The sequence below is a fragment of the Chrysemys picta genome, chromosome 1, assembly GCF_011386835.1.
Source record: "Chrysemys picta bellii isolate R12L10 chromosome 1, ASM1138683v2, whole genome shotgun sequence".
Classification (NCBI taxonomy): Eukaryota; Metazoa; Chordata; order Testudines; family Emydidae; genus Chrysemys; species Chrysemys picta.
Window position 1 is genome coordinate 348,683,792 of NC_088791.1, and position 26,376 is coordinate 348,710,167.

At 52.1% G+C, this 26,376-nt stretch overlaps 1 protein-coding gene across 8 annotated transcripts in view; it reads left to right on the plus strand.

Annotated features, from left to right (window-relative positions):
- Positions 1 to 24,865, plus strand: part of STIM1 (stromal interaction molecule 1) — a 164,348-nt gene extending 139,483 nt beyond the window's left edge. For 2 of the 8 annotated variants that reach the window (XR_010597942.1, XR_010597943.1), the window contains exons 9-14: positions 2,832 to 2,999; positions 7,895 to 7,995; positions 9,184 to 9,419; positions 15,097 to 15,163; positions 21,622 to 23,422; positions 24,075 to 24,865. Coding sequence is in view for 5 of the 8 variants with exons in the window: in XM_065581886.1 (XP_065437958.1) it covers positions 2,832 to 2,999; positions 7,895 to 7,995; positions 9,184 to 9,419; positions 10,514 to 10,594; positions 15,097 to 15,496; positions 21,622 to 22,147 (1,512 nt within the window). In the remaining 3 variants the exon portion in view is untranslated. Of the gene's footprint in view, positions 1 to 2,831; positions 3,000 to 7,894; positions 7,996 to 9,183; positions 9,420 to 10,513; positions 10,595 to 15,096; positions 15,497 to 21,621 lie in introns of all 8 variants that reach the window. The other 6 variants (XM_065581886.1, XM_065581887.1, XR_010597941.1 and 3 more) reach the window with 5 other exon arrangements.
- Positions 24,866 to 26,376: the final 1,511 nt, after the last annotated feature.

Below are 26,376 nucleotides of genomic sequence, written 5' to 3' on the forward strand. Positions count from 1 at the left end.
CAACCTGTCAAAAGTCTAAGATACTTTTGGGTCCCTGTGAATCCTGAAATCTGAGCTGCTCTTGCACCAGTTGATGCTGCTAAGATGATGATCTGTTTTTTCAAAGACCGTGTTGGAGGCTCCTACTGAGAGCAAAGTTAGCCAGGCCTCAGTGAGATGGGCTCGTCTGTACTAGAGTGTACACACTGACCCCTTCCAGTGATGTCAAACCCCACCCAGATTATAAACCCTGCTCATGCTTCAGTCTTTCCAGAGCCCATTCTCCCCTTATGTATTGGTCCCCTTACTGGCATTTTACACTGCTACCTTCCTGTTCAGTTTCCCAAACCAGATTCTTTTGTTTCCGTGTGAACCCGGCTGTTCATAAACATTTTGAGCAAATGTCCGGTCTCAGAGCCAAGTGGTTCATCTCCACAGTTCTGCTCTGCCTGTGTGCTCAGCACTCCCAGGCACTCAGATACCATGGGGTTGGGGGTTGGGTCAGAACCTAGATGGATTAGAGAGGACAAAACTCCATGTATGGTAGGCGATCAGATCAGTGGAAGTTGAGATTGGTGTGGAGAATTTAGTCCATCATGAAGATTATGATGCTGTCCCTGTATTTCTATGAACAATTTAGGGAAATTACATTTAACATTTGTTAAAATTGCAGACAGTAGTAAAATGGTGAGTAGTTAACTCTGGAATGTGGCTGCTTTATAAGTCCCTCTAGACCAGTGGTTTTCAAACTGGGGTACGTGAGCTCTTGTCAGGGGGTACGAAAGAAAAATCCTGTAATGGCAGACAACACATTTTGTTTCGTAAGACGTGGCAATCTAATCATAAAGTATATTATGACCCTATCTCACATAAGGGTACGCGGTAGACTACTTTATTTGGTAAGGAGTTCACAGCCTAAAAAAATGTAAAACCCACTGCTCTAAATGGACTGGCAAATGTGCTCACAGATAGAATATGAAATTTCAAATGTCTGAGTGTAGTGTGATGTCCTTGGCTAGAAATAATGCTCAAGCCAAATGCAGCTTAAATGGAGCTGAGTTAGTTAACACGGAAAAGGAAACTGATCTGGGTTTACTGAGAGATTCCTTTAAACATTTACATTCTCAATCCGGCGTGCAGCTGTCTATCCTGGAAAAAGAAAGGGTGTTCACCAAAGCTATGTTGACACATGCTTCTTGCCAGCAAGGTGCTAACGTGGTCTGAACCCTAGACAGGACCTGCTCCAACCCCCAATAAAGTCAATGGACAGACTCCCTTTGAGGTCACAGGGTGCTGGATCAGGGCCAGAGTGAACAGAGAGAACGCAAGTGACTCTTTTATTAACAATCCAAGGTGTTGTCCCAGTTACAGGGACATGGTTAGGCTCTGCCCACACTATAAACTTTAACTGTGTGAATATCAAATCAGGGGACAGCTGTATTTGTACTGTAGATGGGGCCTAAATGTGGTGGAATAAGGGTGGTGTAGTCATTGAAGGAGCCAGTTTAAAACATTTAGGGTTGGTGTTAGCGCTTTAAAAGCGAAAGCACACTATCTACCCCTTAAAGACAGCCTTAAACACAGTAAAACCGTCTATGTTTCTAATCAGGTTTGAGAGGTACAGTGATTTAGGGGTTAGAATGCACTGCGGGGAGCTAGGTCTTCTGGGTTCTGACCCTCTCTTGCTGTCACTCCGAGTTAGCCACTTAGCCTCTTTGTCCCTCAGTTTCTCCATCTCTAAAACGAGGCTAATGCCTCATCAACATTGTTTGAGGTTTAATATTTGCAAAGCACTTTGAGATCTGATGAAAGGCACTAAATATGTGTAAATTCTTGTTAATGATTACCAAAGACATGCATTTGTCCAAGGGTTTTGTGCCTTCGGTGTGCCTGCCACCCCCTGGTTTTTGATCCTCCTGTGAACTCTGAGTTCCTTCAAGTCCAGGCCGGGGAAGAGGCTTGGCTGTGCTGCAGAGAGAGGAATTGCGGATGGAACATGTAACTATTCGGACCAAGCAGCACACTTTGTATCTAAATGTTTCTGTCTTTTTGCTCCAGTGTGAAAGTCTCTTTTTAACAAGCCCTTTGTGTTTGGGTTAGTCACTGCACTGAAAAGAGGCAGCTGCCTGCTCGGAGTTGTTAGCATGTCTTTGCTTGAAGGAAAACTGCAATTCCACACCTTGCAGATCTAGAAGGGAGGGGGACAGAGATTTACAGGGCTTGGAGATAAACACTCTGAATACCTTTACTCGGGGCTTGGTTCTCCTCTCATCCAGTCCAGTGTTATTCCACTAAATCAACCGCAGTTACTCCTCTTTTACCTCACACCAGCGTAAATCAGAATCAGGCCCTCCATCTTCACAGACTTAGAGAGATGGACTAGATCTGCATTGCATAAACTACCAGCTTGGTTAAGCAGGATGCTGAAGTGATAAGGGACGACCACAGCCCAATTGCTGAGAACGGTAGAGCAAAACGACTCCAAAAGGGACCCAGCCTGCAGAATGGAGGGAAGTCCTGTAGGTTGCTCTAATTGCTCATGCAGCAGCTTCTTCCGTGCAGGATGATCCCCAAGGAAGAGAATGGTGCTGTCCTACCCCCTGGTAGCACAGTTGTCCCATTGGCTCAGTGCACAGGAATTCTCCCTCTTATACTAACCCCAAGCCACCGCCAGGAGTGAAACTAGGCTTGCTGGAGATTGTTTTTCTTTTTGGTGCCATTACAAGCGTTGGGCCTGCAAGCCACTATCCGCTGAAGGGACTACCTTGGAGAGTGCTAACTGGAATGAAAGGGTCCCCCTCCCCCGCCTAGGCCTTCCTGTAATGCTGCTGCTGTGACTGTTTCCATTACAGGTCCGAATGGCGCTGAAGAACGCAGAGAAGGAGCTTGAATCCCACTGCAGCTGGGCCGCACCAGAGGCCTTGCAGAAATGGCTCCAGCTGACCCACGAAGTGGAGGTCCAGTACTACAACATCAAGAAACAGAATGCGGAGAAGCAGCTGCTGGTGGCCAAAGAGGGGGTGAGAATTTCAGTCTCTTTAGTCCTAAATTCTTCGCTCCCTGAGACTGGGGAATGAAATCCATAGATATTGTGACAAAGTTCCTCCTCTAGCTTGGTGGGTCCTGCGCTTATTTGCGGATTTGCTCACCTCAGAGATTCACCTTGAGACCTTCCCCTCTGGTAGAAGCCACAGTCCGGATCAATTCCTCCTGTGTCTGATCAGGAGCTGGGAGGTTTGGGGGGAACCTGGGCCCACCCTCTACTCCGGGTTCCAGCCCAGGGCCCTGTGGACTGCAGCTGTCTAGAATGCCTCTTGGTACAGCTGCACAACAGCTACAACTCCCTGGGCTACTTCCCCATGGCCTCCTCCCAACACCTTTATCCTCACCACAGGACCTTTCTCCTGGTGTTTGATAACGTTTGTGCTCCTCAGTCCTCCAGCAGCACACCCTCTCACTCTCAGCTCCTAGTGCCTCTTGCTCCCAGCTCCTCGCATGCACGCTACAAACTGAAGTGAGGTCCTTTTTAACTCAGGTGCCCTGATTAGCCAGCCAGTCCTAATTGATTCTAGCAGTTTCTTCTTAATTGGCTCCAGGTGTCTTAATTAGCCTGCCTGCCTTAATTGGTTCCAACAAGTTCCTGCTTGTTCTGGAACTGCCCCTGTTCCCTTACCCAGGGAAAAGGGATCTACTTAATCTGGGACTAATATATCTGTCTTCTAACACTCTCCTATAGCCATCTGGCCTGACCCTGTCACAATATTTACAGCGTCATAGATCTAGAACGTCTCTCTCTCTCTGTGCTGTTCTCTCCTGCCTGCGCCCATCTTTTCTTTCTGCGAACCACCTGCTGATTGATCCTGCTTGCCTGCTGTAGTGCAATATAAGGAAATACTTGCTTGCGGGGACTCGACCCCAGTCCTATTGCCACGTGTTGTGCTTTGTAGATCTGGTTTGGGGAGATATCGTGTAACATCTTGACAATAGTATGTGATGTTGCTCAGTGCATAGAACCATAGAAATGTAGGACTGGAAGGATCCTTAAGAGGTCCGCTGGTTCATCGCTCCACCCTCCCCTGGCGTTGAGGCAGGATCAAGTAAACCAAGACCATCCCTGTCAGGTGTTTGTTCAACCTGTTCTTAAAGCCTCCAATAATGGGGATTCTGCTGCTTCCCTTGAAAGCCTGTTGCAGAGTTTAACTATCCTTGTAGTTAAAAATTTTTCCTAATATCTAACCTAAATCTCCCTTACTGCAGATGAAGGCCATCACTTCTTGTCTTACACAGTGGACATGGAGAACAATTGGTCACCATCCTCTGTAGAACAGCCCTCAACAGATTTGAAGCTGTTATCAGGTCTCCCCCTCAGTCTTCTTTTCTCAAGACTGAGCATGCCCAGGCTTTTTAACCTTTTCCAATAGGTCAGGGTTTCTGAACCTCTTATTAGTTTTGGTACTTTCCTCTGGACTCTCTCCAGTTTGTCCCCATCTTTCTTAAAGCATGGTGCTCAGTCCTGAACACAGGACGCCAGATGAGACCTCACTGATGCTGCAGATACTGGGACAGTTACCTCCCGTGTCTTACATATGACACTCTTGTTAATACATCCCAGAATGATATTAGCTTGTTTCAAAACTGAGTCACCTTGTTGGCTCATGTTTAATCTGTGATCGCTATAACCCTCAGATCCCTTTCGGCAGTACTACTGCCTTGCCACTTATTCCCCGTTTTGTAGCTCTGCATTTGATTTTTTCCTTCCTAAGTGTAGTACTTTGCACTTGTCGTTATTGTATTTCATCTTGTTGATTTGAGACCAATTCTCTAATTTGTCACGGTCATTTTCAATTCTAACCCTGTCCTCCAAAGTGCTGGCAACCCCTCCCAGCTTGGTGTCATCTGCAAATTTTATAAGCATCCTCTCCACTCCATTAGCCAAGTCATTAATAAAAATATTGAATAGTACCAGGCCAAGGACAAAACTCTGTGGGTCCCCACTAGATACATCCTTCCAGTCTGACAACAAACCACTGACTACTACTCTTTGAGTACAGTCTTTTAACCGTTTAACCACCCACCTTATAGTAATTTCATCTAAGAACATAAGAATGGGTCAGACAATGGTCCACCTAGCCCAGCATCCTGTAATCTGGGAGTGGCCACTGCCAGATGCTTCAGAGGGAATAAACAGAACAGGGCAATTGTCGAGTGATCCCGGCCCTGTAGTGCAGTCCCAGCTTCTGGCAGTCAGAGGTTTAGGGACACCTGGAACATGGGGCTGTGTCCCTGACCATCCTGGCTAATAGCCATTGATGGACCTGTCCTCCATGAACTTATCTAATTCTTCTTTGAACCCCATTATAGTTTTGGCCTTCACAACATCCTCTGGCAAGGAGTTCAACATGTTGACTGTGCATTGTGTGAAGAACTACTGCCTTTTGTTTGTTTTTAAACCCACTGCCTATTAATTTCATTGGTGACCCCTTGTTCTTGTGTTATGTGAAAGGTTAAATAACACTTCCCTATTCACTTTCTCCACACTATTCATGATTTTATAGACCTCGATCTTATCCCCCATCCCTTAGTTTTCTCTTTTCTAAGATGAACAGTTGCAGTCTTTTTAATCTCTCCTCATACGGAAACTGGTCCATATCTCTAATCATTTTTATCATCCTCCTCTGTACTGTTTCCATTTCAAATATATCTTTTATGAGATGGGGTGGCCAGAACTGCACAAAGGATACAAGATACGGGCATACCGTGGATTTATATAGAGACATCATGATATTTTCTCTCTTATTATCAATCCCTTTCCAAATGGTTCCTAACATTCTGTTGGCTTTTATGACTGCTGCAGCACATTGAGTGGATGTTTTCAGAGGACTATCTACAGCAACTCCAAGATCTCCTTTTTGAGTATTAACAGTTAATTTAAACTCCATCATTTTGAATGTATAGTTGGATTATGTTTTCCAATGTGCATTACCTTGCACCACATTTCTCTAATTTGCCTGTGAGAATGTTATGTGGGCCTGGGTGAAAAGCCTTACTAAAATCAAGATCTATCACTTCTACAGCTCTCCCCTATCCACTAGGCCAGTCATCCTGTCAAAGAAGGAAATTAGGTTGGTTTGACAAATCCATGTTGGCTATTGCTTATAATCCTATTAACTTCTAGGTGCTCCAAACTGATTGTTTAATAATTTGTTCCAGTATCTTTCCTGATATCAGAGTTAGGCTGACTGTTTATAATCCCCTGGGTCCTCTTTATAAAAACAGGTATTGTGCTTGCCATTCTCCCATCCTCTGAGACCTCATCCATCCTCCTTGAGTTCTCAAAGATAATTGCTAATGATTCCGAGATTGCTTCAGCTGGTTCCTTAAGTACCCTAGAATGAATTTCATCAAACCCTGTCAATGTAAATACATGTAACTTATCTAAATATTTTTTTAATCTGTTCATTCTCTCTTTGGCTTGTGTCCTTCCCACTTGGTTTTGATATTGATTGTGTTGAGCATCTGATCACCACTAACCTTTTTAATGAACACTGAAGCAAAATAGGCATTAAACACCTCAGCCTTCTTGATGCCATTCATTATTAGCTCTCCTTCCCTGCTAAGTAGTGGCCCTATTCTTTTCTTCATCTTTTTCTTGCTCCTAATATATTTATAGAACCTCTTCTTATGCCTTTTATGTCGCTTGCCAGGTGTAACTCATTTTGTACATTAGCCTTTCTTATTTTGTCCCTACATGCTTTAGCGACTTTTTGGTACTCATGCTTAGCAATTAATCCATGTTTCCATGGAGGTTTGATGACCATGGATACATGATGATATCTAATACTGGTCCATGATGCATGATGATATCAGGTACTGGTGTCATGTTTTACCTTTTCAAAGTGCTGCACAAACCTTAATTAAAGCACCCAACACAGTTGTTATAGACACTTTATAGATGGGGAAATTGAGTCACAAAGAGATGACGTGATTTGTGCACTGTTGTCATGTGAATTAGCGCCAGAGCTGGGTTAGAACCGTTGAGTTCTAGGCTCCCAGCCGCATACTCAGACCACTGGGCCACATTGCTGCTCACTGAGGAAGTGGCTCTTTGGTGGATACGTTTAAACCTGCTAAGGTGCATAACTAGCTGTTGCGTGCAGTGTCCTGCATTGTGAAACGTCTGTGAAAGGAGCTCTCCACCGCCCCAGTGAGAGCAAATCCGGCCCCAAGTGTCACACACATTAGGGCAGAGAAGTTTTGGACATGTAAAATATGTATGTGGCCAAGTCACTTCTCTGTTCCCAGCTGTTTAAAATCTTCTGAGCGAAGCCGAGAGCAGGAAGCTATTGCAGCCAATGCGCTTGGCTCTCTTGACATTGTACAGCAGTCAGAGGTGACAGGACAAATATGAATTTGTCGGTCTTACCACATGCTGACCACAAACGCCATCTCCCCGGGTGGTGTCAGCTGCAGCGTTCCTGCCCCCCGTTTGCCTTTTGCAACTCTGCAGCAAACATTATTAGAGCATAAAGACCAAGGATCTGTATGTAGGGACTTAAGACTCAAATATACACAGTGTTCTAAAGAGGAGGCAAACCCCCATTTCAGGATGTTAGGATTCTGTTGATAAAGCTTTCGTTGGTCTTTCTGGTAACGAGCCTGTGGCGCAGGAGGAGTCCTTAGCTATGCAGTTGTAGCTGGTGCTCTGGACTCTTGTCCTTACCCCGCTCTCGATTGACACCCTAGCCAGCATGTTACGTGGCATAACATCCTTAGCTAAAGTGACAGTTCAAGCTACTTGCGTGTGTGCAAACAGCCACAGGACTATTTCTGTCTTATCCTGTTCAGGATATTATTGTCCTGGAGGAAACACAAGGGCTGATTGTTCCGGTGACCTTTTTCTGTTAATATGTTTCAGGCTGAAAAAATTAAAAAGAAGCGAAACACCCTCTTTGGAACATTTCATGTTGCTCACAGCTCATCCCTAGACGACGTTGATCATAAAATCTTAACTGCAAAGTAAGTATCCACCTCATGTCTTCCTGCCATTTCCCCCAAATCCCTCCCCTCCCATGCAGGCGGCTGTAATACACACATGTCAGTAAAGCCTGTTCTCATTTTGCTTAGCCTCATTGGGGCAAGGCACAGACGTCCAGCAGACCTCTACAGATCCTGAACCCCAGGGAAAAGTCATTCCGTAAATTTGTTAGTCTCTAAGGTGCCACAAGTACTCCTGTTCTTTTTGCGGATACAGACTAACACGGCTGCTACTCTGAAACCTGTCATTCCATAGTGCGTGTTCTGCACAGCCCGTTCTAAATCCATTCTGTTGCACAGCATGAATTTGTTGGCCTTTCCTTTGCCTCAGTAGAAGCTGACCCTTATTTAATTCACATTTGTCAAGTTTTGGTGAATGTGTGAAATGTAACGGGTAACTAGTAACATTTTACCCCGTTACGATGGAAAATTGAAGACCCGACCATTTACAGGTATTACAGATCCCATGTTTCTGCTCAGAGAGAGGGATGTTCTCCCCTGAGGTTCCAGTTGGACAGGGTTTCCTGCTCTAGCCTGTTGCTATATGCTGTGGCCATGTTCCCTCGGTGGTTGGTGAAGTTGTTCATATGGCTGATAGATCTATTCCTGTAAGTCCCTTCCTGTCATGGCGGAAGCATTCATTGGGATTTTGAGAAGATAGCTACCTGTGAACTCCATCACACTAATCCACCAAATAACCTGAAGGCTCATTCATTTTCACTACGGTAAAGCTTCAGACACCACTCGCTTATTCATCTTAAAATTGATTCATTCATCTTACTTGTCTTCCAGGTTGAGATTTTCCAAGCCAGCTGGAGGTGTTAGCCAGACAGCACCCGTAAAAATCCAAACGAATTAAAATCTCCTGGTCAGCTTTAAAAATCCCAACCCAAGACTCTGAGATTTGCGTGGCTCAGAGCTGTATCACGATACTTTGACACTGACTCTTGTTGTCACACTGAGAACCTGTCTGGGGGTTAACACACAGAAAAATCCCATTCTGAAGTGGTTACTATGCAAGGCGGTCTGGAGAAATACACAGAGAGAGGAATCTCAGCTTAATCTTCTGACTCCCTGTTTCAGGCTCACTGGGATCTTCTATCTGGTGTAATTTGTTTCCACTGTTCCTCATTTGTTTTTCCTTTTCCCTTGTTTGAATCTTGTTTTCAGGCAAGCCCTGAGCGAAGTGACGGCCGCACTGCGGGAGCGCCTACACCGCTGGCACCAAATCGAGCTGCTGTGTGGCTTCCAGATTGTCAACAACCCAGGCATCCACACGCTAGTGACAGCCCTGAACATCGATCCCAGCTGGGTGGGCACCTCCCGGCCCAACCCAGCGCACTTCATCATGACTGATGATCTGGACGATCTGGACGAAGAGATTGTCTCTCCCATGTCCATGCAGTGTATGTATCCTCTGCTAGATGATGCGCACTGAGGCGAGTTAGCACTTAGCTACTGCTCCAGTGAGGGCACTGTGATACTCTAGATAGATAGGTGCAGAGAGCTGGGATATATTGGAAGGGAACGGTGTAGCCATATTGATTTTTAAACCAACAGAGAAAGCGTGAGAGTCATTCTAGTGCTGGCATGTCAGTATAAGCCCCACCTCCATTGCTGGAGGTATTTGGAAGCCATTAACCCCAGAAGTACTTACTAGCTCCAATGATGGAGAGACGTGTTGCTGCCCATGTTCTTCGTGGCGGCCTACGGTAGAAGTGAAGACAGAGCAGGAAGTTCTCAGTGTGAGCTGGGCAGAGGAAGAGAGGGCATTGTGTGATTGGAGGAGCAGTGGGTCCCGGCGATAACCTGGCTGAAGCTGACTTGGAGCCACTTACTAGTGATGGCTTCATTATAAGCATGACAGGTGTGCTAGCTAGGGATTTGTCCGAGGAGACAGGTTCCTGAGAACCTGCGGCTAGGATTTAACCAGGCAAAAATATATCCACAAATCTTAATGGAAACCCCTGAGTACAAATCGGAGTGAAGACTCCAGATTTGATCCTTAAGTGATATGGGCCCTGGGCTGAATTTTCACGTCTCAGATTTTGGGTGCCCCCCCACGGGAGATCCCTAGGGCTTGGGTTTCTGAGGTACTGAGCACCTGCAGTTCCTGTTCAAATCAATGACCAAGGTTCTCAGCTGGTGAAAATCAGGCCAGCTCAGCTGACGTAATGAAGCCAAACTGATTAACATCAACGAAGAGCCTGTCTGGCTCACGGCGGGCTGCGTGTGCTCAGCGCCTTTGCAAACCGAGCCCATGGCATCTCAAGTTGGGCTCCTGACACGAGTGACCCTTCAGTGTCACTATTGCCCCGCCCCCTGGGGCTCAGGGAGTGCCATTGCCTGTGTGCAGGGGCCCCTTAGGGGAGGAGGGCAGTTCTGTGGTTGATCCATTCCTGTCCCATTCGGGTTGAGAATGCTGCTGAGTGCCAGTGATGATTATACCTGTAAATCAAACTTTTCTCTCTCCCTTTCAAACCTGATTGGCTAACCCCAGACGCGGCCTGGCTTTTGGGGCGCAGGTTCAGTGACCGCTCGTCTATCTCCACGGAGGATCTGTCCCTCTGGAAACACCCCGGTTTGGTTCTCTTGGTTGTTTTTTTCACCCGCTGGACTAAAATATATCCACAATTTTTCCAACTTTTTGGCACAAAAACTAATTCACATGCTCTTCTCCAGTGAGACATTAGCAACTTTACTAACCTCTGGGCAGAGTCTGCTGGGATGAAGAAGAATTGCATGTTCGCTCCTTCCTCCTCACTTTGTGTTTTGGATTTTTAAAACCAAGGTTTGAAAGACAGTTTTGGTCAGGGCTTCCCTGCTCCCCTCCCCCTTCCTGGAGGACCCGGAGTATGAATAACAACAGTGCCCTCCCTCTCTTGGGGTGATTCGGGCTGGTGGAGGGAGATGTCGGCCACAGATGTGATTGTTTGGATGCTATATACAGCACAGTGGAGACCGCATACAGCTCCTGCATGGAGGGAACATCTCAAGCAATTCCCCACTTCCACTGGTTAATCCTCCCTCAGTGGAAGTGTTGTCACGATACAGAGCCTGTCTGCGTGTGATGGCGGAGGGAGAATGTGGAGCTTCCTGGAGATCTGCCTCTAAAATATAAGAGGCTGGGGTCATCTTGCTAATCCACAAAGCAGGGAGCAAGATACCAGATGGTTAGGGTTTGATCCACCACTGGGTTACAGCAGTGGAACGCCATTGACTTCAGTGGAATTATGCTGGGGTAAACCTGGAGTACCAAGGTGATAAGTCAGGCCCAGAAAAGTAATCAAGGCCTTTGATGGACAATCTGTTTATATTTATAAGTCAGAGTATCCTCATGTAAAACAGGGACACACTAAGGTTGTGAGTTACCCTAGACCACACAGGGTATGTCTGCAGCAGGGTAACATCTATGGCTGGCTCGGGCTCGGGCGCTGAAAAATTGCTGTGTAGACGCTCGGGCTCGGGCTGGAGCCCTGGCTCTGGTACCCTCCACCCGCGCAGGGCCCCAGCTGGAGCCTGAGTGTCTACCCCGCAATTTTTAGTCCTACAGCCCAAGCCCGATTCAGCTGACCCAGGCCAGCTGTACCTGTGCCGTAGGGCTTTTACCGCCATGTAGACGTACCCACAGAGACCGAGGCAGGATTTGAACCCAGGAGCCTTGACTCCCAGTCCCGTGCTCACTACAAGAGCTTGGTAAACAAAACCCAGCGGCATGACAGGAGTGTAAGGGACAAAGTTGGGGGATGAACAGCATGAATAGATCCCAAGGCCAGAAGAGACCATTGTGATCATCTAGACTGACCTCCTGTATAGCACAGGCCCGAGACCGGCCCCAGCATGGAGGAGGGGAAAGGCCTGGTGAGGAGGATGTGTCCCAGTAAGGAAAGAAGAGCCCTCAGGAGATCTGGAATCCCACAAACGTATCCCCGTCCTCCAGCTGTGTGATAGAAAAGCCTCTCCTCCGAAGGCAGAAGACCCCACCTGGGCCGCTTGACTGTGCCAACATTGGTTCATGTCAGCAGCGCTCCATTTGAAGAAGAGGAAGGCGTATAGCCCGAATAGACCCCAGATCTGGCCCCTTGCTGCTCCAGCTCTCTCCTCCTCCTCCGGCCACCTTCCTGGCGAGTGTTTCAGGAGCTAGAGATTTAGCTTGGATTTTAGCTCCACGTGACTTGATTTGTTAGGTTTATTTCAGTTCAGGATCCAGCAGGAAAGAAATTCTAGAAATGTTTAGGCTGCACAGTCGAAAGAGGGCCTCTGAAAGAATCATTGGTTGCAGAGAATAGCAGTAAGGGAACGGAGACCCTCACCAGTGGGAATCTCCTGGAGGAAACCGTGTGGCTAACCCTGAGAGTGTTAAGACAGCAGTTTGGATTATTTTTGTTGCATTTCTTACTATACAGTGACATTCCCCTTATACTGCAATATACCCAGGCAGTGATCATTCCGGAATCTGTACGTATTTGAACCACAGGATCCCCGGTTCTCCTAGCTGTGGAGTGGGTTTGACAGCAGCGTTTTGCTGGTTCTTCAATTCCCAAAAGAGCTCTCCCTATACTTCACTTCTGAGCTTTTCTGTCCATTCACCTTTTTAACCATTTTGACATCACTGTCTTATGTGTATGCATCTTTAGACGCCAGAAAGTTTTGAACCCCCCTGCAAAGGAAACGTACAGAATAGGACAGCCCCAAGTGCAGCCCCTTGACTGCCGTAGGGAGATGCAGCCTATGGAATGTTGTGTCCCAGCATGCACTGCTCTGTCTTGATCTCAGTGGCCATTGCAGAGACCAGAAGTCGCTGCAGGATATATCCTTACTGCATACGGGGGCAAGACTCATCTGCTCCAATTCAGGCAAATGAGGGGTGTCCCTCAGTTGGGTAAAGTTCAGGCACCCTGGATAGAAGTTTTGGTGGCTGAAGAGCTTTGGGGCTTAGAATGGAAGAACACAGAGAGGTGGTAGTGCCATCAGACATCACTGTTATGCTGTAAAACTGTGCAAAATTACTGTCTGCCAAGCACAGCTCCACCAGGGTTGCATTTAGCAAGCAACAGTTGAGAACTTCCTGTGTCACATCCTAGCCTCTCCTCATTGGAGCACCGAATTGGGTTGGGTAGGGTCAAGGAGTCTGGAAATCAAGAAGGAAGGGGTGGTGGCCTAAACATTAATGATCCTTTATTTCATTATCATGAACTTTTTATTTCAAGGATTCTGGTACTCAGCAATAAAAAAAAAAAAATCCATACGGAAGTTCAGGCAAGAAATGCATTGCCGCTTATAATTACCACATTAGAAACGCATTGCCGCTTATAATTACCACATTAGAAACGCATTACAGCCCATAATTACACACACCAGCTAAAGCAAGCCATGAATCCACAGCTGTGAATGGTCAGACTTTGAAGGTAGTGATTTCCACTCAGTGCTGGTTCCTGGGGATAATTTTATAAATGCACTGGGTAAGGATTTATCTTACCAGCACTCGCCACGCTCAGAGGGTGAGATTTACCCTTTGCAGAGGGACCGGCTTATGTCCCAGGTTAGACTTTAGTGCCTAGGTCATGTGCTGGCCTCCTGTCCAGGGGCGAATTTCACCCCAAGTCGGTTCTACTCTGAGAAATGACTCCGTAATGCCCTCCTGGTGCTCCATGTTTATCAGTGCTCAGAGCCTTGAAGAGAAGATATAAGTAGAGATGGTTTTTCTGTCTTTTGGCCCGGGGAGCACCACTACTATTCTATTCTATGTAGGTTTTAGACTGAACTCATCACCGGAGCATGTGAACAATTACTCCTAGATTCTGCAGGCCAAGCTCTGCCCTCAGTGACACCTGTGCTGCCCCACCACTTTCAGATTATACTCTAATTTGTCCGCCTGTAACTTGGCCTGAGAACCGTATTCCAAGAGAAGGGTACGATGAGTCTACAAGTACGTACAGAACAGGTCTTTTTAATCTAGCAGACACAGATATAATGAGATCCAATGGTCAGAAGCTGAAGCTAGAAAAATCCAGACTAGAAATAAGGTGCAACTTTTTGAGGGCAATTAAGAACATTGGAACAACTCACCTCGGGGCTTGGTAGATTCTCCATCACTTGAAATCGATGTATTGAGATTTGAGGCCTTTCTAAAGGATATGCTGAAATGAAAGTTACGGGCTTGATGCAGGGAAGAGTGGGTGAGGTTCTCTGGCTAGTGCGATGTAGGAAGTCGGATTATATAATTGCAATGGTCTCTTCTGGCATTAAAAGCTGTGACAATGCAGGAGAAGGAAAGAAGCCAGCTTGGCTTTCAGACCCTAAGATGAATTTGGTATTGGAAAAAAAAATCTTGCAAACTGAGCACTCTGATGTGGAAAGGGAACCGGCTGATGTCATTTTTCAGAGCAGATCTGCACTTGGTGGGTGTATAAAATAGTGAAAACCGGTAACTATCCCTACTAACATTGGTTAGACCAGCTGATAGATCTCAAAAAGTCCTCCCTTGTCTTGCACTGGGCATCTCAGCCATCCAACCCTGCAGACAAAGGCACACTGTGAAAGTGCTGAGAGATTCCTGCACCTTTAATGGAAGCTTTCCTTGTGCTTCAGTTGAAGTGCAACTGTACTTAATCAAAGGACAAATCACGCTCTCAGCAGCAAAGGGGTAAATCTGGAGCATTTCCTTGGAAGCAGTGCAAATACACTGGGGTAGAACTGGTATCAGTAAAATCAAAATCAGACCCCTTGCTTCAGTCTCAAGCTAGTAATATAAACCTCTGATAGTGCACACTCCCCTCTGGTCACCCATGACAAGCATGGGGATAAAATAAGGAATGTAAAACCCTGTTTCTCTTGGGCTGCTCATTGATGGAAGCAGAAGCAAAGACGTAACGCCTCTTCTGTATCCAATCGGCACAGCTCACCGCATCCCTGACGGGATGGCTAAAAGGGCCAAAGCGGTGCTCCATTGGCACAGAGTTTGATGATCTGTGACCTGTAATGCTGACATGGGATGGTGGCTTTATGCCAGTGCAGCCTGGCTGGTTTAGTGCACGGGTTCTTCTCCAGCTGCAGTCAGTGTTCTCTTCTCTGTCGTTACAGCTGCCCCCTTGCCGAGCGGTGTCCGCCAGCGCGTCGTGGACCCGCAGCACTCCCTCGGATCTCAGAGGTTGGTAGAGAGTTACGTGCATGGCCAGAACGAGCCGGGCCAGCCTGCCCATTACCTGACAGGCAGAGTTGCTCTTCGTCGAATGCACAGCCTCACTTCTGGACAGTCTTTTAGTTCCGACGCTCATGGAACCAGCCCAGCATCCGCCACCACCGCCTCTTCCACCTCTTGCTCCTCCACCGCCACCACCACTGCATCTTCTCCTGCTTGCCATGCCCACCCTATCTATTACCATCACACCTCCTCCTCTTATATCCTCCAGATGGACACCGCCCCCGACCTGCCCCCTCCTGACGTCACCTCGGGGATTCGCTGTCACGCTGAGAGCTTTGGGTATACCGCTCCTTCTTTTCTAGCTCCCTCTAGCCTGCCGTGCCTCGGAACTGATGCTTGCTGTGGCGTTCTTCCTCTTGGAGTCCTTGTACCCTTTCCCTGCGGGCTATAATCGTTCCTTGGTTTCTACAGCTTTTGCTTCCTTAGTCTCTCTCCCATGTAAGCGGAGCGGTTTTAGGCACTTGGTCCAGTGCCTCATCTGTCCTCTCAGTGGTGATTAACCAATGAAGTGCTGTGGTTTTGGCTGAGAATTGCCTGTCTCCCCGACTAAATCGGTCTTTTTATTTGGGTGCTGTGCCTGCGGGAACAAAGGTAACACGACTAATCAAGCACACGCTGACCTTATTTGAAACCTTGTCTCATCTTTGGCTCTTCTCAAGCAAATTGCAAATGCGTGTAAGTGGTTAGCTCCTGGTGAGTGCTGCTGGGAGCACATGGCAGGAGCTGACGTGCCCCATTGTGTTCAGGGGGTGACGTGGGCCAGCAGTATCCGGGGAAGTCGAGCTCAGACTGACACTCTCCTTTGTGTCTCAGCCCCAGTCGTATGGCAGTGGATGGCCGAGCGATGAGCGTCTCAGCTCTCGGCTACCAGCTGTAGTCTGGTCCATGTCCGTAATGACTAGAAGGCAGTGATGACTGTTTGGTGGCCTATGGGAAATCAGTTAGTGGACTTGGTCCAGTTCAGACCATCTCACTGCTGATCAGCAGCCCTCTGAGCAGTGTCAGCAGAGAGGCCTTGGGAACTGAATGTCCTCTTCTTCCCTAGACGGGTCCTTCTAGAAGATGGCTGAAGCCCACTGTGACAAGAGCTTGTGCTGACACTGCTCGTGTGCCTAGCTGTTCTGTGGCTGAAGTAGAGGATTCCACTTCTTGTGCTGCCCAGGGCGCCTTCTGCCACAATTCAGTTCACACACAATGAGTGAAAACAAACAGGAAAAGCTTCTCCGTTTATCATATGGACGTGTCTTGAGAGCACCTTTTGGGTCATGGGATTGAAGATAGCAGGCAGAGAATCTACCACTGTTAGATTAACTTCCAGCAAGCCCTAGTTCAGGACAGAAGCTGCTGTTAAACACGCAGTTATGGAAGGAATATGGTTGAGCGCTTAGGGCCTGGGGTTAGGGTTCTGGGTTCAGGCGTCCTGGGTTCTCTTCCACCTTCTCTGGACTGTTTCCTCATCTGTAAAGCTGGGAATTCTCTCGTAGCTCAGTGGCAGTATTAAATAATGAGTGGGTGGCAAATGGGTGGAGATCGGAGGAAATGCTAGAGAAGTGCAAAGCACAGCAGACTGCATTAGTAGTGGTCGCCCTAGTTCTACATACTCCCCAGGATATAATCAACTTGTCCAGAACTTTCCACAGCCCGGGCTTCAGCTGCCCGACTCTCACGCTCCGCTTTTGTGTCTCAAAGCAGATCTCTCCAAGACGAGTGCTATTGATTCAGTATGTTCCTGATGGCTCAGAGCAACCTCTGAGCCACAGGCCACAAATCACAGCACTTGTAAAGCACGAACTAATTGTGCGTTTTAGAGGTGTGCATTCTGGAGCAACAAGCCTTGTGAAAATTCATGTGGGAAAGTGGCCCTGCCCATGCTCCGTAGTGGGTTATTAACCAGCACCGTCTTGGCTCATTTATCGTTTGTGGAAGAAGAGCAAAGAACCCTTTGAATCTAATTTAGGTGAATTGCTTGCCAAATTTCAGTCCAGTCAGGCCCGTCCCGTTTGACAGGTAAAGGTCTGGAAACACCTTCCATGGCAAGGTACAGCCCTGAGTAAGTTCTTATAACCGAGTGCCCAGTCCTTGGAAAACAGGGTTACGCTAGGAGTCTTGACGTCAGCTTGAAGGGCAGTTTGTCACGAGAAGCGGCATCTTATTCCCCAGAGCTGTTTGCTCTTCTGGGCAGATGTGCGTTTGCCGGCCCTACAAAAAGCCCAGGCCTGCAGACCTGCAAGTCGGAGGCAGAAGGGGGCTTGGCTTGCGCCCCAGCTCCCAGGCGGAGATCATAGTGGTCGCTTGTGACCCTGACTCTGTCGTTTTCACTGAAAGAGCGAGATTTCGGATTTGTTTCTGCTCTGTGCCCCTGGAGGAGACCTGCCTGCAAAAGGGCACTTCCTTAGCAACGGACGCCTCTGCCCCGTTGAGAATGTCTCCTGGAAGGGTGGCCATCATTACGCTGTCCAAAGCAAGGACCTGAGACGGGAGAAGAGCCGGCCAGTTAGGCCCCCAGGCTTCATTCACCTCTTGTTTCATTGTGTGTCAAACTGCAGCTTTTTATTGCATGTCTCTAGTCCTTTTGTCTGAGGAGCTCGGAGCCCCTTCTAGACATCAGTCGAGCCGTGCAACATCCCCAAGAGAGATGAGCATGACATGGGGAAACTGCGGCACAGAGCTCCCCCCCCCCCGAGAGTGCTGGAGTCAGGAACAGAACCCAGGAGTCCCCTTGACAGAGGCGGGTACTGCCCCAAACTCTGCGATACAATGTCTGGCTCCTTTTAGCTCCAGCAATGCCCAGGAGACGGCTGTTGACGAGCCTTTGCCAGGGAAGTGTCTCTGCCAGCCTCTTCCTTTCCCCTAAGGAAAGAGAGTGAGTAGCTCTGGGCACTGCATCGTGCTTAGCCATCTGCTTCCGCCATGTCCCGCGAATACTGACAGACCCTTCTCTAAAGGCCGGGCCGCTGGATTGACTGTCACAAACTCCTCACTCTTCGCTTCTCTTTTGCAATTGGCTTCAGAGGACCTGGTGCAAACAAGGTCAGCGCTGTTCTGATTCTGGAGCCTGGAGTGTGGCTTTGAATGTTAACATTCAGGGTTGGGGGTGGCGGATGCTTTGTGCACAGGGGTTTCTGCTTTCCAGCGCCTGCTCCTATGCTGTGCCAGTGGTTCTCGTGTGGTGGGGAGGGGGCGGGAGACGGAGTCTTCCACCTGGGTGCCCCTCATCTCTAAGGTGGGAGCAGGGGCTGTCCGAGACCTGGTGCCAGAGCCATTAGATGGGGTGGGGGAGTGGGAATCAATGATGGGGCTCCCCAGTGAGTCGGGGCCTCTTCCCAGTCCCAGACTGCTTGATGCTGAGGGCAGCAGCGTAACCAAACAGGAGGTCAGGCCCAGCTCTGCTGTAAGCCTTGCCCCAGAGCTGGCCCCAGCTAGAAAAGACAGGAGGGCCGTATGTACTGGGTGGGGAGCCAGGTCCCGCTATGGCACACTCAGGCTGAACGGCCTTGAATCCATCCATAGAAAGCTCAAGAGTACCTCATCCCAGGTCCTGTGTGATCCGGGCAGTGGAAGCCCGTTGAGAGAAAAGCAATCAATGGGCAGGCGAGGAGCCCACACGTGTTCTGCCTTTCCCCTTCCATTCTTCCACATTCTGCTGTCTCTAGGAGTTTGCTTCTATCCATTTCATGCCCGTGGCCCTCCCCTCTCTCATCCACCCCTGGCACTCGGCAGACCTGGACTCGTGAGTTAGGACGAGTAGGTGAGCCTAGAAAAGAACATGCAGCAATCTGTAAATCAGACGTTCATGCCCTTAGCCTCACACTGTCGGTCACGTGGCTTTGGTGCCTGTGAACACACTTGGCTGCATTTACAAGAAAAGTCAAACACTGTAACGATGCGGCCAAGACTCGCAAAAACGGGGGCCTAAAGTTCAACTTCTGAGTCCTTATTTTGGCACCCAAATCGGTGACCTGGTTTTCCATAAGGCCGAGCACCCGGCTGCTCCCACGGGAGCCAGTGGCTGGGGGTTACTGACTCACAAATCCCGTGAAAACCGATGGAATTTGTGCTCCAACTCACAGGGGTAAATCTCAACCGCCGACTCCAAGAAGAGCCGCTAGGCGGCCCGGCTTTCGGAAACCCAGGCCACCAATTTGGTTCCAAAAGGAGGGCTTGGCAGTTTAACTGGAGGCACCGGTTTTCGAAAGGCTTGGCCTGTGTCGGCTTCAGGTGGCTGGTTTAGGAGCTACAGCTGGGCAGGATGGTGGAGCCTAACCTCTCTTCTTCCCCTGCTCTCTTCCTTCTCCCTTGTCCCTCTTGTCTCTGGATCCCTCTCTCCTTCCTCCCGACCTCCAACCACTACAAAGGGACGTATGGTTGTTGTCCCTGGCTCTGAAGGCGTGGGGGGTGGGTCAAGATCCATGGAGCCCCTCCAAAGGCTGCTGTCACATGCGGGTCTCGCCCTGTGGGAGGAGCCTGTGCAGGGCTAGGAAGTCCCAGGTGAAGCCCTAGCAGTTCCATCAGACAAGAGCATGTGCCACTTGACCTCTCATTGCGCAGGGTCCCGTGAGTCCGGCAGAGGGTTTTCTAGAGCCAGCGGGGGTAGCGGTGGAGTCTGCTGGCTGCAGCAGTGTCGAGTGGACCCATTGCACCCCGGCAGCTGCTCAGAACTGAGGGTGCAAAGAGAAACGCATGGCGCTGCAGCCCTCCCTGCCTTCTCTCCCCCTTCTCCGTTCTGCAAAGACCAAAGGTCCCCTGAGGATTGGCTCACCACTGGCCAATCCCTTCCCAACGCAAGAATTGGCAAGAGGCTGGTGGCACAAACCACGGTGCAGTCTGGCTGGCAGGGTCGGTTGTGCGTCAGGAGCGTTCATTCAGGCATGGCTTTGCGTGGGAAAGCCTCACCTCTAATGGTGACGCTTGCAGTCAGAGATCTGCACTGGCTGCCTTGGCCGGGGGGGGACAAGGGGGGGGGGACGGACAGCCAGATGAACGCTGTCTGTCTTAGATCAGTCTGCAGACTTAGAGCCGAGAGGGGCTGTGCGCATGCCTGCAGGCTGAGATAATGCAGTGGGACCCTGCTCTGGTCAAATGAGACCCGATGCCCTGGAGACCAGGCCGAGAGACCTAGCACTCACTCCGCGGGGAGATCCACTCTTCAGTCTGCTCGGTTCTCTCTGTTCATGGCAGTCCCAGGGGAGAGATGCGGGGTTTGGAGGGTAAAGTCACAGGAAAGGTTTAAGCTAAAGTACCGTTACCAGAGACGGGGGAGCTCCCTGCCCAGCCAGAGCTCACCGGGCTGGAGGAGACGCTGACGCCGCCGTGTTAGTAAAGCTATCGCTGGTGGTTGAAGAGCTAGATGGCGTGAAGCTGAACTCTTGCAGCTGTCTGAGCCCAGGAAGTGCAGGGCTGAGAGCTTTGCCGCTGCCCACTGGACGAGGTCCTGGGAGCGGGCCCCAGGTCCCTCTGTGCTGCCCCCACGGCCCCTGCGCTCTGTCTGACAGCGGCGTTTCTCCCTGGCCTTAGGCCTCATCCGCACCGGGGCTTTTCCCTTGTCATAGAAATCCCTGTCCGTTCCAGCTGAGGAATTAGGAGAGACGGACACAGCTAGTCAAGCAAGGAGCCCCGGGAGGGGCGATCCGTTTATTTCAATTGCAATTGGGTTTGAGCTCATAAGTCAGCAAGAACAAAGAAAACACTTACAGCAAGGCATTATATGCAGTTGCTTATGATAATCTATCGCTCTATGATTGGCCAAAATTTGCCATCATTCCCATACATAATTAGCAAGCTACATGCATCCGCCCCTCTTGTGACCCCTTATTGTTCATCTGCTTGCCCCCTCCTTGCTTATTTTGCAAACTAAGCAGTTAGGTAGCTACAGGACGCAGGCACAGACAGATCCATTGTCTCCAGGTTTGGAGTTTGGCGACTTTTCCTCTCGAAGGAACTTCCTGAGTTAAGACATAGCAATCGCTGTGCTGTATATCTCCCATGGGTACGTGACAAATTTGCCCCCTGGCAGTTAAGCAGAATAATTTTATATCACCCTGATTCCAGGCACAAGGGCACAGAACGGACAGCCGAAGCCAAGGGAACCTGCCCTGGTTCCCACTAGCTGCAGACAGCAGCTCTGCCCCATGTGCCAAGTCGCATGCATGGGCGGGGCAAGTCCTGGCTCGGCTGGGCCGGCCAGCAGCCCCCCCGGAGGGCAAGCACCACGGTAGAGCAGGACGGGGCCTGGCAGGAGCAGAGCAGCAGGACTGGTTTGCTCCTGGAGGCTTGTTGCAGAATAGCACATGGGAGAGTTCCACTGTGTTAGCCGGGCTGAGCCATTGTGCATGTGTGTGCGTGTGCGTGCAAGGCTTCTCCGGGCACGGGACTCTGTTGTGACCTTCTTCTCCTCCCGCCCACAGAGACCTAAGTCGTTCCGACTCCGATTCCTCCTTCCTGTACATGAGCGACCAGCAGCGCATCCCAGGCTCTGCTCCCAAGCTCCTGGCCGCCAGGCATCCCATGCTGACCCGGTCCACAGAGGAGGCTGCTTCAGGCCACCCTGCCGGCTGCGCCCCGACCTCCAACGGAGGCAGCAGGCACAGCGAGGCCTCCTCGCTGGGGGCTTTGCAGGAGCGGCTGGCCGAGAGCCCGGTGGTGGCGAAGAAGATGATGATGCTGAACCATGGTATGGAGAAGTCCGCCAGCCTCGGGGAGATCAGGCACTCCGATTCCTCCCGCTCACACAGCCCCAGCTCCACCGAGCCCGACACGCCCTCCCCCATCTCTGACTCCAGGCCCGGCAACGCTAAGAACACCCGCATCCCGCAGCTGGCCGCCAAGAAGAACGCCGGGGAAGAGGACAGCGGCTCCACGGGCGAGGAGACTGACTCCAGCCAGGGCAAGAAAAAGTTCCCCCTAAAGATCTTCAAAAAGCCCAAGAAGTAGGAGGAGGAGGAAAGCCGGCCACCAACCCAATCCATTGGGCAGGGAGGGGCGGGGCACAGAGCCACAAGCGAGGGCACCCTTCCCACCCCTTCCAGGAGCCACATGGGTGGGATGCTTGCGACTGCCCACCCCCTCCCCGCCCCCAGACACCCTCTGCCTCCTAATCAAGTCGTGTAAAATCCACAGGGGGGGGAGCTCTTTAAACGTATTTATTTCCTGACGTGGAAACCAGCCGCCCCTTCTCCCTCCCTCCAGTTCAGTAGCCCCCTGCTTTGCTGTGCATGGCTTCTCATGCCTTCCGAGAGCCCCTGCCTCCGCTCGGCCACACGGCAGTTCGGGTTTGTTTAACGGGCTTTGATTTTCCCCCTTTCGGCTTCTTCGGGACTCCTGCACGCATGGCTCCTGATCGGCTTGAGAACCTGCCCAGGGGAGGGGTCCCTCTGGGCCGGACCCGCCACTTGCATCTATGCACCCCCAGGGCTTTGGCCTCCCTCTTGCCTGGGCCGGGGCAGCGGCTCCGGGAGGTCAGGGCCGAGTCCTGGCTACTCAGGGTTGAATCCGCTGCGATCTCTTAGGGGTAGCTGCCTGGTGCGTGTCTTTACACCTCTCTCGGGTGGGCAGCGAAGGGCACTTTGGGACAGGCGCCCCGTGGCTGGGGTGACTGGGGAGAGAGGATGGGGCTTCTGCGGTTTTGGCAGGGGAAAGCAGAAGGCGCGTGCCAGCTCGCGGGGCCAGGGCTTTGTGGGGAGAGAGCAGGGCCTGGCTGGTGGTGCTGCATTCAGGAACCGTGGCCAAGTCTATTCTAGGCAGTGTTTGTTTCTTTAGCTGGCTGCAGCCTGCTGGGTTTGTTTCTGAAGCAGGGCCTGCTCCGTGAGGATCCCCCAGCAGGCCCTGCCCTGTCTCAGCCTTCCCAGCCTCGGCAGCGCGAGCTTCCCTCGGCCAGGGCCAGGCCCTGGGCAAAGGCAGTCGGGTGTGGGGGAGGCAGGTGCTGCGAACCCCAGAGCAGCTCCCACCAGGCCGAAGGGCCGCAAGCCATTTGGGGACAGCCGGGCACCTTCATTGAGCTGCCTGGGTGAGTCGGGCCAGGATCAGGGCCAGAGGCTGGGCTGCAGATCAGGGCCGTTCCCGGGGCCTGGACCCAGCGGGGTTGGGGAATGAGAATTCCCCTCAGGGGCAGGATACCTGGGGGAGGGGCTGAAATGGCTGGAAGAGGAGTCGGCCCTGCTGTGCCAGGCCGTGTCCAGTTCCAGCAGCCAGCCGAGGAGGGACGCGGCGGTTCTGCCCCCGGGGGTGGTTCTAATGCCCCTGGGGGGTTCCTCCGGCGTCCTCCCTGCTGCGATGGCTGGGGGGGTGCTACGGCGGGAGCTAATGCCAGGCTTGGGGCTCGCGGCTCCTGGTTTCTGAGCAGGGACTCCCGGGGAGTGAGGAGTTCTTACGTCCCAGGGCAGCTTCAGGCAGCTTCAGGCAGCCAGTGTCTGCCCCTCGGGGCTGGACTGCTGCAGCGGGAGGAGCACGGGGAGGGTGAGGAGCTGGGGAGAACCAGAGCCGGCTCTCGGCTGGTGGGCCACCTGCTGCGGCCAGCACGGCCTGTCAGGAACGTTTCGCAGGGAGGAGCGATTGGCCTTGGCCCAGGGGGGTTCCCCTCTGCAGCGCTGCTCCCTGTTCAGACTAGACCCAGGCCGGCAGGGCCAGCAGCCGAGAGCCCCGCAGCGCCCCCAGCGAGAGCAGGGTCCGTGACCAATTGCTACCTCCACGCGGCCGGCTGGAGCCTGTCTGCAACCTTCACTTGAAGGAGCGCACCCAGCCCTCCCTGCCCGCCCTGGGCGCTGCCCCCCACGCCCGATCCCTCCCCGTGCGGGAGCGCCCAGGCTTTGGGCACCCACCAAGGAGCCCCGTGGCGCGGGGCCTGGCGCTCTGCCTGCTGTAGTGGGGAGGAATCCTGTGTTCTCGGGGGGAGCAGGGCTGGCTGCAAAGATCCCTGAGGAGGGAGGGGGGGCTGGCGGGGGCCCTTGCTTGTAGCTGGTGGAAGATACTGGATGTCACGTCTCCAGGAAGGGCTAAGGAGGAGTTTTAGAGCCGGTAGCTACATGATTACATTGTTGCTTTGAGATAAGTGAAAAATCCTCTACATTGCTTAAGTGCCTGCGATTCCTCACGCTCCTGCCCCACTGGCTGCTGCTGGCCACCTGGCTGGCCCGCGAGACGTCCTGCTGGAGGGGCGGCGGCTGCCAGCGTGTGCCAGGTAGCCCTGGGTCATGTGCCCTTCCCTGACAGCCCGTGATGGGAATTGCACCCCGCCAGCTCCTGCCAGCCTAGGGCTGGTCCCGAGCCACGCAGCTTGGATTGCACTGGGCAGTTTCAGACCAGCTCAGCACACCCCGCTGAGAGCAGCCTCGGGGCCTTGCCTGGCAGCAGCGCCCACCTCCCTCCCAGCAGTGGTTCCAGAGCAGGGTGGGAAGGGCCCCAGGGAGGTGTGTAGCCCAGGCCCGGGTGTCTTACAGCCCCCCAGTAGGCCCGGGTGTGCGCCGCTTCCTCCCTGCCCTAAGCACGGCCCGTGGGCAGGGGTGCCCCAGCTGGGCCTGGCGCCCCGCGCCGATGCTTGCTGGAGAAGGCGGTGGCATTTATAAAGCAGCGATTGTGATGCATCTGCCAAGTCTGATTTGTTTTGTCATTTCATAAAACTGTTTTCAATCCAATAAAGCATGTAGGAGATTTTGAGCGAGGGGCTGCGGGTCTCTTCTTGGCTGGCTCAGGCGCTGCCGTGAGGAACGGGCACCCGGCCACCTGCACTGCGCAGACAGGCCAAGCCCCAGGCTGGGTAGCAGAGCCCCCATCCCCCCAGCTCCGCTGCCCTGGGCACTAGCTGGTTTGCATCCTGGTACGATCCCCGCAGCCCTTCACCTAGATACACCCCCTGTACCGGGGGAGGAGGGGTTGGCGAGAGGCTGCCCCGATGCACTGGGGGGGGTGGCACAGTTATTCTGTGACTGAAATGCAGCAGGTGGGGCCCCAGGGCAACATGTAGCAGCCAGGGGGCCGTGGGGTGCTCTCTAGCACCCGTTCCATGATACCGGGGGGGGGGTGGGGTGTCTCACAGCAATCACACACACAGGGGGCCGGGGCCCTGCCTGCCCTCCCCCCCCCCACCCCACTGGGGTGTGACTCTGTTAATGAGCCAGCCCTGAACATGCTGCCAACTTTCCTGCCTCTCCCAGCGTTGGCAGGGGCACTGACCCCACCCCCTCATGCCAGCCCTCTTGGGGAGCGAGGGCCTTGCTCCCAGCAGGGCAGCCTGTGCCATGACCAAGAGGCCCTGCAGCCGCTGGTCCTTCCACCCCTGAATTCTATCTGCCCCACCCCAGAAGCTCCTTGCATTCCCCGCTGGGAGCCTGCGCCCTGCACCGTGGCAGGCCAGGCTGGGCATAGGCTGCGGCCGGCCCTGGTGCAGGGACAGGAAGCTGCAGAGATAAGATCAGTGTCAACCCGGAACTGGCAGGGGGGGGAATCAGACCCGGAGCAGTCAGCGCCCAGCAGGCAGGAACGGCAGCATCTGTCTCCCCTGCTGGCCTTGGGCATGAAAAGCCCTGAGCCGCCTGCCAGCAGCAGCGCCTGGGGGGCCAAAACTAACCCCAAGCCGCCCACGTGCCCATGGCTGGAACGTCCAGGCCAACCCCCAGCCCCGCCCCGGTTACACGGCTGGGCCCGGCTGTCTTGCCAGGAGGCTCCAAATCCTCCCAGAGGGCCCCGCTCCCAGCAATGCCCCCAGGAGCAGAGCGAGCCTGGCGGCTAGTCCTGCTCAGCCCCTGCCACGCGCACCAGGGCTGGCTCGGGGCAGCTCGACCAGGCCTCAGGCAGGCAGCCGGCCCTGAGCAGCTGTGGCTTGGCTGGGGATACTGCAGGTGCAGGGGGGCGTCACTCACAGCCCCACCCAGCCCAGGCTAGGGCAGCTCCTGGGGGCTGAGCGCCAGCGGGACGGTTTAAACCTAAAGTGCCCAGTGCGGTGAAGTGCTGGCACGGGCCCACCTCCGGCCTCCCTTCCCCCGCGCCGTGTGCTGACTCGGGGCAGGGGGGGCACGAGGAGCCGGCCGTGCATTGCGCAGCCAGGGCGGGCCCAGCACTTCCCGCACACAGTACTGCAGCCTCCCAGCAATTCCCCCACCCTGCAGGGTGTCTGTGTGTGTGTGTGGGGGGGGTGTCGATTCATGCTGCCATACAGCTGGAGGCCCTGC